Genomic DNA, 15254 nt, shown 5'->3' on the forward strand with positions numbered 1-15254 from the left:
AGGCAAGAGGTACAGAAGTGTGAAAACATACTTCCAGATTCAGGGACAGTAAACATCATTCCCTTTTTCATGTATCTGTACACTGGTGGCTCAATTGTAATCATGCAGTCATTCCACTGACTAGTTAGCATGCAACACAAGCTTTTCGTGTGTACATGTGACAATAAACTAAACATGTGACAAAATAATCAATCAATCAACCTTTATTGTCATCTTGCAAACAACAGTTGTACAGTGCAAAATGAAAAGACGTTTCCCAGGGAATACCGGAGCATCGCACATGAAATACCGGAGCATCGCACATGAAATTTAAAACATTTCACACATAATAACACAAAAAACAATCCAGTCCCTGATGGAACAGTATAAATAGTTAAAAGCAGGTAAAACAACAACGTTAAAATAGTAAAACCAATCATAAAAATGTCCGGGGCAGCTGATTTGAGTGGCCAGTACCAGTTATTAAAGTGGCCAGTGCCAGTTATTAAAGTGTCCGTGCCAAGCCGCAGATCAGGTGACTGAGTACAGAGTGACTGTTTAGCAGCCTCACAGCCTGTGGCAGGAAGCTGTTTAGCTGCCCTGTAGTCCGGGCTTTGATGCTGCGATATCTCTTGCCTGATGGCAGGAGATCCAGGTGTATGTGGAGGGGGTGCAGTTTGGCCTTATCAATTCTCTGAGCTTTTTTCAGACAGCGGCTCTGGAACAGTTCTTGTACCAAAATAACTAAACATTTAAGTTTTCTTTTTTTATGCCATGACCATGTGCTGTAAACTCGGAAGCCTATGATCAACCAATGACTCAACTTTATTGTATAAGATCACAAGGGAAATAGATAGGGTAGATGCACCCAAAGTAGGAAATCCAGAACCAGAGGATTAGGTTTAAGGTGTGAAGGGAAAAATTCAATAGGAATCTGCGAGAAATTTGTAGAAGATTTGAAAGGCATTTGGACAGGTACATGGATAGGAAAAGTTTTGTAGGATATGGGCAGGTGCGACCAGTGCAGACTTGGTCAGCATGGGCGAGCTTGGCTACTCTCTTCAATAAGCCTGTCAGTCCCATTCCCAAATATTTGCAGTAAACCTGCAAATTATTTTGCCTTGTGCCTAGTTTTCTTTTAAAGTACAGATTTCCACCTTCCTTATCCTGATACCTACAAATGTTTCCACTAGTGGGAGAGTCTAGGACTGGAGGACATAGCCTCAGAATTAAAGGTTCTTAATTTGGGAAGATGAGGAGAAATTTCTTTCGTCAGAGGGCGAACCAGAGGAATTCTTTGCCACAGAAGGCTGTGGAGGCCAAGTCAGTGAATATTTTTAAGGCAGAGTGGGCGGCGCGACTCTCGTCAGCAGCGGCCTCTGCAGTCCGTCTGTGTTTTTATTATTTTTTGTCTCGTTTTTATGTAGTTTTTGTTTTGTTTTTTTGTTGGGGTATGTATGTGGGGGGTGGGGGGGGAGGGGGTAACTTTAAAATCTTTCCCCTGCACGGGAGACCCGACCTTTTCTTTGTCGGGTCTCCTTTGTCGTTGGGGCTACAACGTGGAGCGGCCTCCAACAGGAACGACCTGGGGTTCCAGCTGCAGAGCTGCCGACTACTCACCGTCACGGGGCTGGCCGAGTCCGGAGCGGGTGGAGCTGTGGTGGAGCGCCGCTGCGGCCCGACCCCCAGAGTTTCGGAGGCTGCAACTGCGGGTTTGGCGGACGGCGGCACCGGGAGCCCGCGGGTCCCTGCTGGGAGACCGCTTTACGGGGCTTCCGCAACGGCGACTTCTCCCGCCCAAGTTGCGGGGTTGAAAAGCACCTGAGCGGGGCCTTGGAATGGCCGCGGGACTTTGCGAGCGCACGCCGGGGGCTCTAACACCTAGACCCAGTGTGCGACCTTGCATCACCCGGCGTGGCTTTAATGGCCGCGGGACAATCGCCATCGCCAGCCCTTTGACTCTGACATCGGGGGGGGGGGGGGGGGGGGGGGGAAGAGTGCAGTGGAGAGATACGTTTTTTTGCCTTCCATCACAGCGATGTGATGGATGTTTGTGTAAACTGTGTTGTGTCTCGGGTCTTTTTGTTTTGTAATGTATGGCTGCAGAAACGACATTTCGTTTGGACCTCAAGGGGTCCAAATGACAAATAAATTGAATTGCATTGAATTGAATTGAATTAAGGCAGAGATAGATAGATTCTTAATTAGTAAGGGTGTCAGGGTTTACTGGGAGAAGGTAGGAGGATGGGGTTTGGAGGGGGAGATAGGGGTGGGAGATTGCAACCTTCACGTGGTCCGCCCTGTTTCAACGAATGCAATTAATACAATACAATTTATTTGTTGTCATTTGAACCCAGAGGTTCAAATGAAATTTGGTTTCTGCAGTCACACAAACAAGAAGAACCAAGACACAACACAATTTACACAAACATCCATCACAGTGAATCTCCTCCTCACTGTGATGGAAGGCAAAGTCTTATCTCTCCCCTGCACTCCTCATTCTCCTCCCAATGTCAGAGTCAAAGCCCCCGGCAGGCGATGGTAAATAAGTCCCGCGGCAATTATAAAACCGCGCTGGGTGATGCAAGGCCGCGCTCCGGGTCTTGGTGTTGGAGTCCCGCGGCCATTTAAAGCCGCGCCGGGCGATGTAAGGCCCCGCTCCAGGTCATCCTCAACCCCGCAATTCGGGTGGGAGAAGTCGCCGTTGCGGAAGCCCCGAAAAGCGGTCTCCCAGCAGGGACCCGCGGGTTTCCGGTGTCACCGTCCACCGGCTGGAGCCCCCGAATCTCCTGAGTCGGGCCGCAGCAGCGCGCCACCACCGCTCCTCCCGCTCTGAACTCGGCCAGCTCCACGATGGTGGGTAAGTCCGCAGCTCCGCGACTGGTGCCCCAGGTCGTTCTGGTTGGAGGCCGCTCCACGGTGCTCGGCCCCAACGACAACGGAGACCCGACAGAGAAAAGGTTGGGTTCTCCGTGCAGGGGAAAGATTTTAAAACGTTTCCCCACCCCCCGCCCCCCACACCCCAACCCAGTTTAAAAATAAAATAAAAACTACATACAAACGTGACAAAAAAAAAAAAAACGACAGACGGACTGCAGAGGCCGCTATGTCGTGAATTAACCTAGCGTGCACAATCAAATAAGATCAAATAGAACACGTTGTCCTGCAACTTTAGGCTATGCACGCCATACGCAAGAAGGGGGAGATAGATCAGCCATGATCGAATGGTGGAGTAGACCTGATGGGCCGAATGGCCCAATTCTCAGGCTATGACTTCTAGACCTAGACTCTCCCACTAGTGGAAACATCCTCTCCACATCCACTCTATCCAAACCTTTCACTATTCTGCATGTTTCAATGAGATCCCCCCTCATTCTTCTAAACTCCAGCGACTACAGGCCCAGTGCCGACAAGCATTTATCATAGGTTAACCTACTCATTCCAGGGATCGTTCTTGTAAACATCCTCCATGACCCTCTCCAGAGCCAGCATACCCTTCCTCAGATATGGTGCCCATAATTGCTCACAATGCCTAAAATTGCTCAAAAGAGCAAGGCGTAGAAGAATATGGAAATAATGTAGATTGGCATGATGGTTTGCACAGTGGGCCAATAGGCCACAGTAGGAACATTTTCTTTGTAAACGGTGCCGAAATATGGCGACTGTGCATTTGTGGGTTGTGCAAAGAACTTCAGTGTGCATACGTGACAATAAAGAACCATTGAAAGGACCTCTATCTCAGCTATACAATTGACTAAAACATATTAGTGTCAATAATTTGCAATTTTTAATACTCACCCCCACCAAACAAGGATAGCGGCAATTATACCAAATGTTTTAACCAAGATGTCTATTTTGACAATTATGTTTATTCAGGATATTTAAGCATGGAGATTTTTTAAGTGACAAATTTGCATGCAACATCATGAAGAGATCCAGTCAAACTTGCAAATGTTCAAAGGTACACAAAAATGCTGGAGAAACTCAGCGGGTGCAGCAGCATCTATGGAGCGAAGGAAATGGGCAACGTTTCGGGCCGAAACCCTTCTTCAATGTTCAATCTGAGTTTGATAATCAGAAAAACATTCCTGACATTAACTCACATCGACCTAATTCAGCAGAAGATAATGGGCTTCTCTTAAAAATTCAATCACTCAAGTTCTCCAGTCTTGTCCAGCCCTTTGCCTCCACCACTAATTACAATTCCATATCATGGCTCCAAACTCAAATTCATTCCATAAATTTTACCATTACATTTTCCACTTTTGAGTTTTCACTCATTCCATCTCATTGCCTGATTAGAGCCAGCAGTAAAAGCAGAATACCCAAAGCACATTGCAATTCAAACAGCATCCATGAGGAGTCAATTTCAGATCAAAGACTTCATGGGACAGAGATTGGTGGTGGTAGATTGACAATGTTTATATGTTGTGGTTATCACAGGTACTGACCTCCTTACCATCAAATGAGTCTACAAGAGTTGCTGCCTCATAAAGACAGCCAGCACCAGATACCCACACCACCCTGGTCACGCTCTCATTTTACTAGTGCCATTGTGAAGTAATGGTGAATGAAAATTTAACACTCAGGAGCAGCTTCTTCCCTCCAATTTCATTTTTCAGTTTTGGGACTGATGACAAAACATTCTTGGCCTACAATGGGATGCTCAGTTATCGGCTGATATATAATGGGTACTATTCTAAAATAGTTTTTGTTTTACATTTGGAAACCCTGGTTAAGGGGGAAAGCAGCAATGGGATGTGGACATGGATTTCCGTGATTCATTCAAATGACCTGTGTTTTGAAGATCAGAAGTGGTAGAGAGAGAAAATTATGTTTAAGTCACAAAGAGGGGTTGACTGGATAACAGTAATGTTACAGGATAAGTTGTCACAATTACTTTAAAACAAGTAGTTCGAGATAGAAGAGCAAAACAGTTTTAAAGTTACAGCCACATCTGTAAAGGGAGGTTGCCCAAAGCTGTGGGATGCAACATGTCTACAAAAAATGTGCTAGTACAAATTTATATTTGGGCATTACTGGAGCGATGTGCGATATAGGAGACTAAATAGATAATCTTTATTGTCATTGTACAAGACAACTAAATTTTGTTGGAGCAGTCCTCCAGCTGCACAGGAATATAAGTATAAAAATACAATTTAAAAAAAAGAACTATTAAAAAATTTAACTATAACCATAAACATACAGGAGTATTGGCGGGTGTGTGAGAGAGAGGGGGGGGATCAGTGTGGGAGGGGGATAGAGTTTAGTAGTGTCACAGCTCTATGGTAGAAGCTGTTTTTCAGTCTTGTCGTGCGGGCGCTCAGTGTCCTGTATCCTGTCCTGTAAAGAGCCAAGGATTGTGGGATGGGCAATTAACGAGTCAACTAGGGTCACTCTTGTAGGCTAATGAAGATTTGCCGCACTCGATCTGTACATGATTTTGCAATGTAGAATCCTAGCATCAGCAGTGCTTTGCCACAAGAACTGAAACTATGGCCGATGGCCATGTGTTGAAATTGAAAGTAATCTTCAGAGTTTTAATCCTAAAATGCAACAAAGACAGTGGTATACCAGTACCAACATAACAAAGCTTAAGCAATGCACTGCTGTTATGGTACAAAGCTTGGTATGGTTATCCCTATGGCTAAATCCAATTACGTTGAAAAACCAGATGGCAAGAGCAGCAGGGGAAAATATGACACCATGCCAAGCCAAGAACGGGGACAGCTGTAATTATCCCAAAAGGAATACTGTGAACCTTTGGAAACTCACAGTAAGGGAAATGAAAAGCAGGCAACAATCAGGTCAGAAGCAAACTTTTGAACATAAATGGACCAAACATTCTTAAAGATGTAAATTGCTTTTTGAAAGCAGTATTTATTGAAGAATACAATCACAGCAGGATCAAAGTTACAATTGACAAAATTGGCCCACGGTTTATGCAGTTTCCTCCTTTATAATTCTATCCTTCTTCAGTGGTCCCTGGAAGGAGAAAGACAATAGGAAGATTAAGAGCAAGCCACAAGAGCCGGTCAGAACAAAAGTCATTCAATCCTGAGAACAGTAATCTACTGGGAAGAGAAATCCTACAACGGAAATATCACATGTTGTAGATAAAGATAAATCAGTCAATTTATTTCATTCTTCAGAAGGCATTTGATAACGGTAATGTGCATAACAAAAGCTTACAGTGGAAGATTTAATGTACTATTGTTGGATGGAGGATTGGTCAGCTAACAGTAGGCAGAAATGTTTTGTTCTGGTTAGCAAGATCTATATGTGTGCTTGAGGGATCACTGGTGTTAACTTTTAACGTTGTATAAATGACTAAGCCACAGAAAAACCCACTATATTGTAAGCGTTTGTTATACACATTACCGTTGGCAAAACACTATCAAATGCCTTTTGCAGAATTAAATATATTCACTGTTTTTTCTTTATCCACAGCGACTGTTTGGAAAGGACAGAGGCTACACAAGCCATAGATCTGGCAAATTGAGTATACTGTAAAACAATTTTGGCAGGACAATAAAAATATTTTCAAAATGATTCAAGACACGTGTTACAGTAATGAACGACCACAATTCTAGGTAAATCACTCACCATGAACGCCTTCTTCTCTTCAATGGTCTGGAAGCGACCATGACCAAATTTGGAAGAGGTGTCAATGAATTTCAGGTCTATCTTCTCCCCAGCACGACGGCTAGTTTGAACCAACAGCGACTGCAGGAGACAAGGGGAAAAATGTAAGTGATCTGCAGAAAGAATGACAGCTAGATCTGAAAATACTTGAAATGGGATAGTCGCACTCGAAACCTGGACTGCATGCGAAGCCAGTATATCCACTAGATTAAATAGGGTTGACAATCCCACCAACTCTTAAGACCAAGAATGCAAGTCTTCCACATGGCTTGCAGCAGTGCAAAGTACCTAGCATCATGATCTCTTGAATAAAAGGGACAATAATAGATTCCAACCGCATGGACAAACCTACCATTAATCTTTTACCACATCCTCAAATAAAGGAACTTAATGGCAACCATGAAATAGCTGACATAACTCAATGGGTTCACTAACGTCCTACAAGGGACTAACTACTTCCCCTGCACTGGGTGGCCAATTATGACTTTGCCAGTGATTTACAAGATAAACTTCCAGACAATCTTAACCCCATTAGCAGTTTTTCCTTCGCTCCAGATTCCAGCATCTGCAGTCTCCTGTATCATGACTTGAGCGTGCATTTTGACTTCAAGTCACAGGCTGAGAAATGTGCCACAGGATATTGTATGGCTGCAAAGTACAATCTCCACAATATCCGTCAAGTCAAAATGCACATTTAACTGAAGATTAGAGATGCTGGACTCCGACACAAAAGATAAACAGCTAAAGGGGACTCCGCAGGGCACGCTGCCTGACCCCAAGGAGCCCCTCCAGTACATTTACATGACCCGACTCCAGCTGCAGCATTTCCCACCTGCACTAGGGTAGGAAAACAAACTTGGCTGAGTCAACAACAATAAAGTGGAGAAATCACCTTGCGCAGAGTGAGCACACGCTTCTTGGTACCAACCACGCAGCCTTTCACCATGAGGAAGTCATTGGTCACTTCACCATAATGGGGGAATCCTCCCTGCCGAAACAATGAGTGCAGTTAGAACCTGAAGCCTCCAACATCACGGATGTAGAGTGCCATTGATAATCTGTTAACTCACCAGAGGGTTGATGCTCTTGTCTGTCAGATCATACTCTGTAGAGGCATTGTTCTTCACTAACTTGCCATCCTTTGTTTGGTAGCCTCCCCCTATCCTGTAAATCTGAAAAGGGGATAGTTCTGTTACATCTCAGTTCGGAAGAGATTTGCTACAACAGGAATGCCTTGAGGCTTTAACCAGCACAAAGCCAAGGACACCTGTCTAAGCAAGGCAGCAGTTTTCATACCAGCCATACGAACTAACATACTGAAGCCAAAACTAAGTTACAGGAGATGCTTCAAATGTTGCAAAATGCCACCTGGACACTCGATTTGTTCACATTAACACACCCCCCAAAAAACATTTTTGTTGCTGGGGTATCGTGGATCTGAGCATTAAGAAATTCAGATCCCAAGGTGAAATTATCAGATCACACTATGGGGGGGAAAAAACTGCTTTGGAAATGTTTGAGGAAAGAAAACTTTGAACTGGTTTGGCCCCCAATTTCACAGCTGAGTGGTTAAGCAAAGCCAATTGACAATGAAGACTTTCCCAGCAACACAAAATTCTGACAATTTGATCATTCTTTATGTCCGTACCTTCTTGTTGACCTCAGTGCGGTGGTGGTAACCTTTCTGACCTGCACGGGCAACAGAGAAAGCCACGCGGGCAGGATGCCAAGCTCCAATGCAAGCAACCTTGCGTAGACCTTTATGAGTCTTCCTCGGTAGTTTCTTTGTGTGCCAACGGCTTGTCACCCCTCGGGAAGAGAAAGACTTGCTATTAGTGATGGTCAACAGGCTATTACAATACAACTACTCTTAAACTCATCATTGGAGTAGATCTCAGAAGGAAGGCAGTATGGAGGATCCTCATTAGAATCAGGTGCTATTGCTAACACTTATTCCACGTGTTCTCATCATGTGTACTCTCCCCTAAAGAGCAGAAAGTTTACCCAAAGTCTATTATACAGTTAATTCCACATATACTAGATAAAAAGCGTAAACAAGTTAATTCCCAGACTATAATCAAGCAAAAGCGAAATGCGCATGGTCCTTACCCTTGAAGCCATGGCCCTTGGTTACACCGATGACATCGATCATCTCATCTTGACCAAACACGGAAGTAATGGGAATCTGCTGCTCCAGCTTCTCTCTTGACCAGTCAACTTTGTCTGCAATGGTTCCTCCATTCAACTGGATCTCCATGATGTGCGATTTTTTCTGGCGCAAAGGGAGCAGGCGCATCTGTAAACGAATTAAACGTTAAGAACGAGTGTTCAAGAGTACAATACTGCACCACCAACCCATTCCTCAACCACCACTTGTACTATAACCGTGACCACCTACATTTCAATGTGACATTTATTCTGGCCCAATCTACGGCTGCTCAAAAATTTCTACTCTCCAAAAATGGCTACTCTCCATCAACTCACCCAGATCCTATCACTCGCTTACATTAACTCCATTACCTGCTTGTGTCACCTGCCACTTCCATGACCCTCCCAGGCCCCAGAACTTCCTCCAAATTCAATCCAAAAACACTGGATGAACTGCACCCCATACATTCTACTAAATTAAATGGAAATGCTAGAATTCTTCAAACAAAGCTCAGGTTTCTTGATTTCAAAAGCCAATGCGATAGATATTTGTTTATTAGAAAGTTAAATAAGAATCTGCATGTTTAATTACTATTAATGCTCTGGTCATTTGAATGAATCAGGGAAGTCCACGTATAAACCCCATTAGTACTCCTGAACCCGTTCCAAATCTACAAACCTATTTCAAAATAGTCCCTGTTATAGAAATAGTCCCTGTTATATATCAGTCTATAACCAAGCATCCTATTGAGGATTAACCAAAACATGTAAACTATTGTCAAACTATTGACAACGCCATGTTGTCAAAACATCATTTTTTCACCTCCGCAACATTGCCAAAATCAGACCCTCTCTCACACCCCCCGCTGCTGAAAGACTCATCCATGCCTTCATCTCCTCCCGACTGAACTACTGTAACTCTCTTCTCTTTGGCATCAATTCCAGCAACATCAACCGACTCCAACTGGTCCAGAATGCAGCCGCCCGACTCATTACCCACACCAAATCCTGGCACCACATCACCCCAGTCCTCAAAGAACTTCACTGGCTTCCCATTTCCCACCGGATCATCTACAAAATCCTGGTCCTCGCCTACAAAGCCCTCAACCACTTGCCCCCCCCCCTTATCTCACTGACCTCCTCTCCCCCTACCAACCCTCACGGTCCCTCAGATCCATTTCAGCCGGTCTCCTCTCCATTCTGAAATCCAACCTCTGCACTTTTGGAGACAGAGCTTTCTCCAGGGCAGCTCCCAGGCTCTGGAACTCCCTCCCACAATTGATCCGAACTTCTGAGTCCCTCACCATCTTCCAGTCCCGCCTCAAGACCCATCTCTTCACCTCTGCATACCCTTAGTCCCATGTCACCCTCCCCTTTGCATCTGTCTTACTGCTCTATTTTGTTTTGTTCTTGACTCACCATGTAAAGCGACTTTGAGTCCTTGAAAAGCGCTATACAAATAAAATGTATTATTATTATCAATCTGTGTCCCTTAATAGATATCTTGACTGGGCAGAGCAGTAACCAGGAGGGATGTTCAGTATTTCAAAGTAAAGGCTTTCTACAACTTCACTTCCTCCTCACTCAAACTATTCATGTGAAAGCTTTAATGTATGGTCTGTCAGAAAACAGAATACATCAACAAAATGCAAGGAAAATTTATGATTTCCATTGGATTTAATACTAGGACACAATATTTTGCAGGTACAATTGTGTCACAAACAGCAATTATAGGGACTGGAGCAGCCAAATGTAAGATGTTTTACTCTGGATACCCCAAATATACTAAATTAGGTCAAGTCCTGGAGCTTACCTGTGTGTGAGCAATGATGCGAATAACTTGGCAGTACTTCTTCATGCTGTTCAGATCCTTCTCCAGCTGTTTCTTGCCATCCTCATCTTGCCACTTCTTGCAATACTTTGTGAAGGCCTTCTTTTTGGACTTGTACCTTCATGAACAGACAGAGAACATTGGCACGACCCCTCATCACACACTGTGCGAGCGGAAGGAATCAGCACCACCGAGGAGGGGAGGCTCATTGTTGGGATCAAAGGATAGTTTCATCCAACAAGCGGAGCCAGAGCTCATCGAACTGTGTTGCCACAGTCGAGCGGAGCTGCTGATAATCAAATCCACATTTTAAACATCATCCGGTTAGAATTTATTTAAAAATTACTTTGGAATTGCTTGGCACATTTACCAGTTCTTGTAGAAGCGCCTCTTGCATTCGTCACTGATATGCTCTGCAAAGATAGTTTTGAAGGTACGAAGCCCACGAGGAGTCTCGACATAGCCAACAAGACCAACGATGACCATCGGAGGAGTTTCAACCACTGTAACGGCCTCCACCACCTCCTTCTTGTTCACCTCTGCGGGAAATTATCAGGAATGTTAATAAGATTATTGTTTTCTCAGAAATCGTAGCACAGCTGGTTTAGCCAGTCACTGGAATTGCTGCAATGTAGCTGGCAGAAGAAGCAGAATATCATCTACAGATAGAACCAGTTTCCCACAATGCCAATGATACACAAAATGCTGGAGTAACTCAGCGGGACAGGCAGCATCTCTGGAGAGAAGGAATTGGTGATGTTTTGGGTCGAGACCCTTCTTCAGTTCCACAATACTACAAGGTATAGGAACAAAAGCTAAACCAGACAAGTCTTGTTTTTGCTGTACTACAATCAGGAAACACGACACTCAGCAAAAGCCACTATTAGTGGCTGTTTCTGTCCGCCCGTCGAGTTTTTCATCATGTGTAGTTGCACAAGTCATCACTATCACCCTCAACCCAGTCCTTACAAATATTCACGATTACAAATGGCACCTTACTTTGCCCCATGTGATTAAAAAATATTACTTTGCCAATCATCTCAACCGCAAGGACACCCAACTTCCACCATGTACACGATCAAATTCACGTCTGAGGGGCTGATCAATCTGCCTGTTCCTTGTTCTCTGAAGTTTAACAGGACTACAATCTCAAATCTGCCAATGTGACTTTGCAGGGAACTCACAATTTGTGTGTCATTTGCATGGTCCAGACTGGGATTAAGGCCATTAGGCTGCCATGCTCTGTCCAAAAACCCAAGACCCTGAAACAGTGCATGTAACTAAGTGAACAGAAAGCCCATCCTCACAAGACAGACACACTAGTCCTCATGTTTACAATGCATTTAAAGCAGCAGACATTGGCTATGCATATGTTGCTGACATTAGCGCATCTAATTTACTGACTGCCTTCAAGTGCTAGCATGTACTAAAGCTCAATACACTTGGTTGAATTGTATTTCCTCTAAGATATTGCTTGGGGAAAATGTTAGCAGTTATTTTTTTACTACAAACTGGGGGATTCACAGAGGTATAAGCAAAGGGCAATAGAAGTTAACTGTAATTTTCCAAAAGAGGGGGAAATGGAGACAGGAATTAATACTGGAAACAAAATGGCAGCCAAATTAAATCAATACTTGATTTACAATACAATCAATGTAACATTTTACAGTAGAAAATGCTACCAATATCCCCAAAATATCCAATTAACTGGTTTCAAGTAATGTGGAGAATCCGTAGCAATCTCTACCACGAGGAATGCAGTATTGGAAAAACTAACGGGAATAAAGTAGAATCAGATCAGCTCCTTAAGAGCCAGGACATATTCAATAGGCCAAATGGCCTCTGCTCATTGACTATAACACTTTTCCTTCAACCAAGAATGGCAAGCACACAAAAAGTATGTCACCTCTAGCAACATATACTATGTTTATTCAATCCAACTGCTTCGAACTGGCTCGAAGGGCCAAATGGCCTACTCCTGCACCTATTGTCTTGCTTCCACAGGCTATGTAACATAATGCAACTAAAAATTAAGTGATCATATAAGAAAAATATTAGTTTATTCTGGCAATTCGATGAATTGAAAGATGGCAGCCATTTGACAGAATGAATGTTTTTAAGTCATCTCCTGATAGAAAACTTAAAACTGGGACAATGGCTCATGTAAAGATAGAATTCCTTTGTGTAGGAAGAAAGAGCAGATGTTGGTTTACACCATAGACACAAAATGCTGAGTAACTCAGGGGGTCAGGCAGCATCTCTGAGAAAAGGAATAGGTGATGTTTCAGGTCGAGACCCTTCATCAGCCTTTCATGGGGTTGGGAAGTTAAATCCTGAATGGAAAGACATTAAATATATTAAAGGTCGATAGGATTTGCAAGACATGGGGATAAAGGTCAAAGCAAGGATCAATTACACGCAAGATAGCAGGAATAAAGGCCCACTTGGCTTTTTACTATACAGTACTCGGGTTTCTGCTACACAGAAATAATTAAACATTACTCACTCGATCCAGGCCTGTCAACGTCCCGCACAATATGGGTCATGCCAGCCTTGTACCCCAGGAAGGCAGTCAGGTGGACGGGCTTGCTAGAGTCGTCCTTGGGGAAGCTCTTCACTTTCCCCCTGTGCCTGCGGCTCCTCTTGCGGGGCAGGAAGCCCAGGGAGCCGTGCCTGGGAGCCGAGAACTTGCGGTGAGACTGAAAGGAGGGAAGAGTGGTGCGAAAACAAAATGTTAACTAGGCAAGCACAACCAAAAACAAAAATCATCCAACCTCATAACAACTTGGAACAGTTCTAAAAGTCTGCCTGCAATACATGAAACTACTCCCTTTGGAGTTGTGCATCTGTCCAAAATAGAAGTGCAATGTTTCTCGTTTTAAACTGATGCAAATGACATTTAGAGTAATGCACAATAAAGTTAAAACTAAGATAAATGTCAACGTCCCCCCCACACACCCAAGGCTACAATCACTACATTGCAAACCTTGGACTTTATTAAGGGCTTGGAGGAATCTCTTCTCCATAGCCCGGCCCAGTTTTCAAGACTCCATTTTAGAGCAGGTTGAACACACTTCCCAAATTCACCGCTTAGATTACTTTGAAATGAGGAAATACCGGCATCAACGCCAAACTAAATCATCCTAGCACCACTGTGGTCAAACCCCGGAGGCTGAAACAGCAGGATGGCCCCGATATTGTTCGGATTGCATCGCAACGGGTGAAGATGGCAGTCGCCATTTTGTACCAGGAGCACGACAAATAAAAGAACCGCCATCCTGCTTTATTCCTTTAAAATACCCGACTCATATAATGCTCAGATGATTATTAGATGCGGCTGGTTGAAGCTGGCGGCTGCAGCGAGGCGCTATGTGATCGGATGGCAGTGATTTTTAATGGATGCGGCACTCACCATCTTGCACTCGGGCCTGAGACAGAGAGGAGGCCCTGGCCCCGCGTTCGCCCTTTTATACCGTATGCGGTGGCAACGTCACTTCCAGGAACCAAGTCCAGTGCTGCCATCAATCAAAGATCAACACATACAACTAAACTTGTTTTATTCTTTTCAATAAATGTTATTATATTATTGTTCTCATTGGTTTTAGAATCATAGAATCATAGAAAGTAGGTGCGAGAGTAGACCACCAGGTCCGTCGAGCCCGCACCGCCATTCGCTCATGGCTGAACACTAAACAGACACCCTTACCCACAAACAGTAGACACAAGACACAGAACACAAGACACTACCCTCCCCTTTATACCTCTATCTCCCCTCTCCACCCCAAGAACCGCGTGATCTCCTGGGGGAGGCAAAAAACCGGATAAAAACCCAGGTCCAATTCGGGAAAAAAATCCGGGAAATTCCTCTCCGACCCCAATCCAGGCGATCGACACTTGTCCAGGAGATCACTCAGGTCTTACTATACTAACCATACCTAGGTCCATATCCCTGCCCTCTCCCCGTAGCCCCTTATCCCCTTGGCAGCTAAAAAACCATCTATTTTAGATTTAAATATATTTAATGTTTCTGCTTCCACTGCTCCCTGGGGCAGTGAATTCCATAAATTAACCACCCTCTGGGTGAAGAAGTTCTTCCTCATCTCAGTTTTAAAAGAGCCCCCCCTTATTCTGCAACTATGTCCCCTAGTTCTAGTTTCCCTAGTTTTCTAGTTTTCTAGTTTTCTTGGTTAAACATTTAGCTTGTGTGTTTGTTAACATGTAGATAGCTTATTATTGAATATGAAGTTGTATTGGGAAGGGTGATTATAGAGTGATGGGTTGTATATATGACTAAGATACTGTATAGTATATGAGGGGTTTTTCTTTACTTTTTTTTTCTTTTTTGTATGGCTTTGTAAATATTTGATTAGTGTATAAATGTAAATAATTTGGTGTACATATAGTGGCTGGTGTACATATGGTGTACATATATATATATTTTTTTTATTTCAAAATAGACTTTATTCAATTGATAAATATATACAATTCATGAACCATTCGAACAAAAAATTCATCCGACATTTTCGGAGACTATACAAATTTTTTTACATTTGTCAAATTCCACCAAACTGTCCCCCACCCGTGCCACTCTGTGGCCCCTGTCCAAGTAATAAATATATACAATGTGTACACAGTGCGAAAATTCCATCCG

The 15254-nt window shown here is 43.7% G+C and overlaps 1 protein-coding gene and 1 non-coding gene across 2 annotated transcripts; both read right to left on the reverse strand.

Annotated features, from left to right (window-relative positions):
- Window positions 1-5826: 5826 nt before the first annotated feature.
- rpl3 (ribosomal protein L3) lies at window positions 5827-14088 on the reverse strand. The gene is made up of 10 exons (XM_033013511.1): window positions 14016-14088; window positions 13110-13302; window positions 10974-11142; window positions 10586-10721; window positions 8734-8920; window positions 8273-8433; window positions 7695-7796; window positions 7517-7612; window positions 6586-6705; window positions 5827-5964 (listed from the first exon to the last, which is right to left on the reverse strand). The coding sequence occupies exons 1-10, from the start codon at window positions 14016-14018 to the stop codon at window positions 5920-5922; spliced, it is 1212 nt and encodes a 403-aa protein (XP_032869402.1). The 5' UTR covers window positions 14019-14088; the 3' UTR covers window positions 5827-5919.
- Window positions 8512-8602, reverse strand: LOC116967140. The gene has a single exon (XR_004410158.1). It is a non-coding gene; the product is annotated as a small nucleolar RNA U83B (small nucleolar RNA).
- Window positions 14089-15254: the final 1166 nt, after the last annotated feature.

Source organism: Amblyraja radiata, chromosome 38 (genome assembly GCF_010909765.2).
Source record: "Amblyraja radiata isolate CabotCenter1 chromosome 38, sAmbRad1.1.pri, whole genome shotgun sequence".
Taxonomy (NCBI): domain Eukaryota; kingdom Metazoa; phylum Chordata; class Chondrichthyes; order Rajiformes; family Rajidae; genus Amblyraja; species Amblyraja radiata.

What these genes read in the sequence shown, in the direction of transcription:
- rpl3 (XM_033013511.1), bottom strand. An exon ending in CAAGGGCCATGGCTTCAAGG is followed by an intron (nt 8,434 to 8,733) that starts GTAAGGACCATG and finishes TCTCTTCCCGAG; the next exon opens with GGGTGACAAGCCGTTGGCAC. An exon ending in GCACTGAGGTCAACAAGAAG is followed by an intron (nt 7,797 to 8,272) that starts GTACGGACATAA and finishes TCCCCTTTTCAG; the next exon opens with ATTTACAGGATAGGGGGAGG.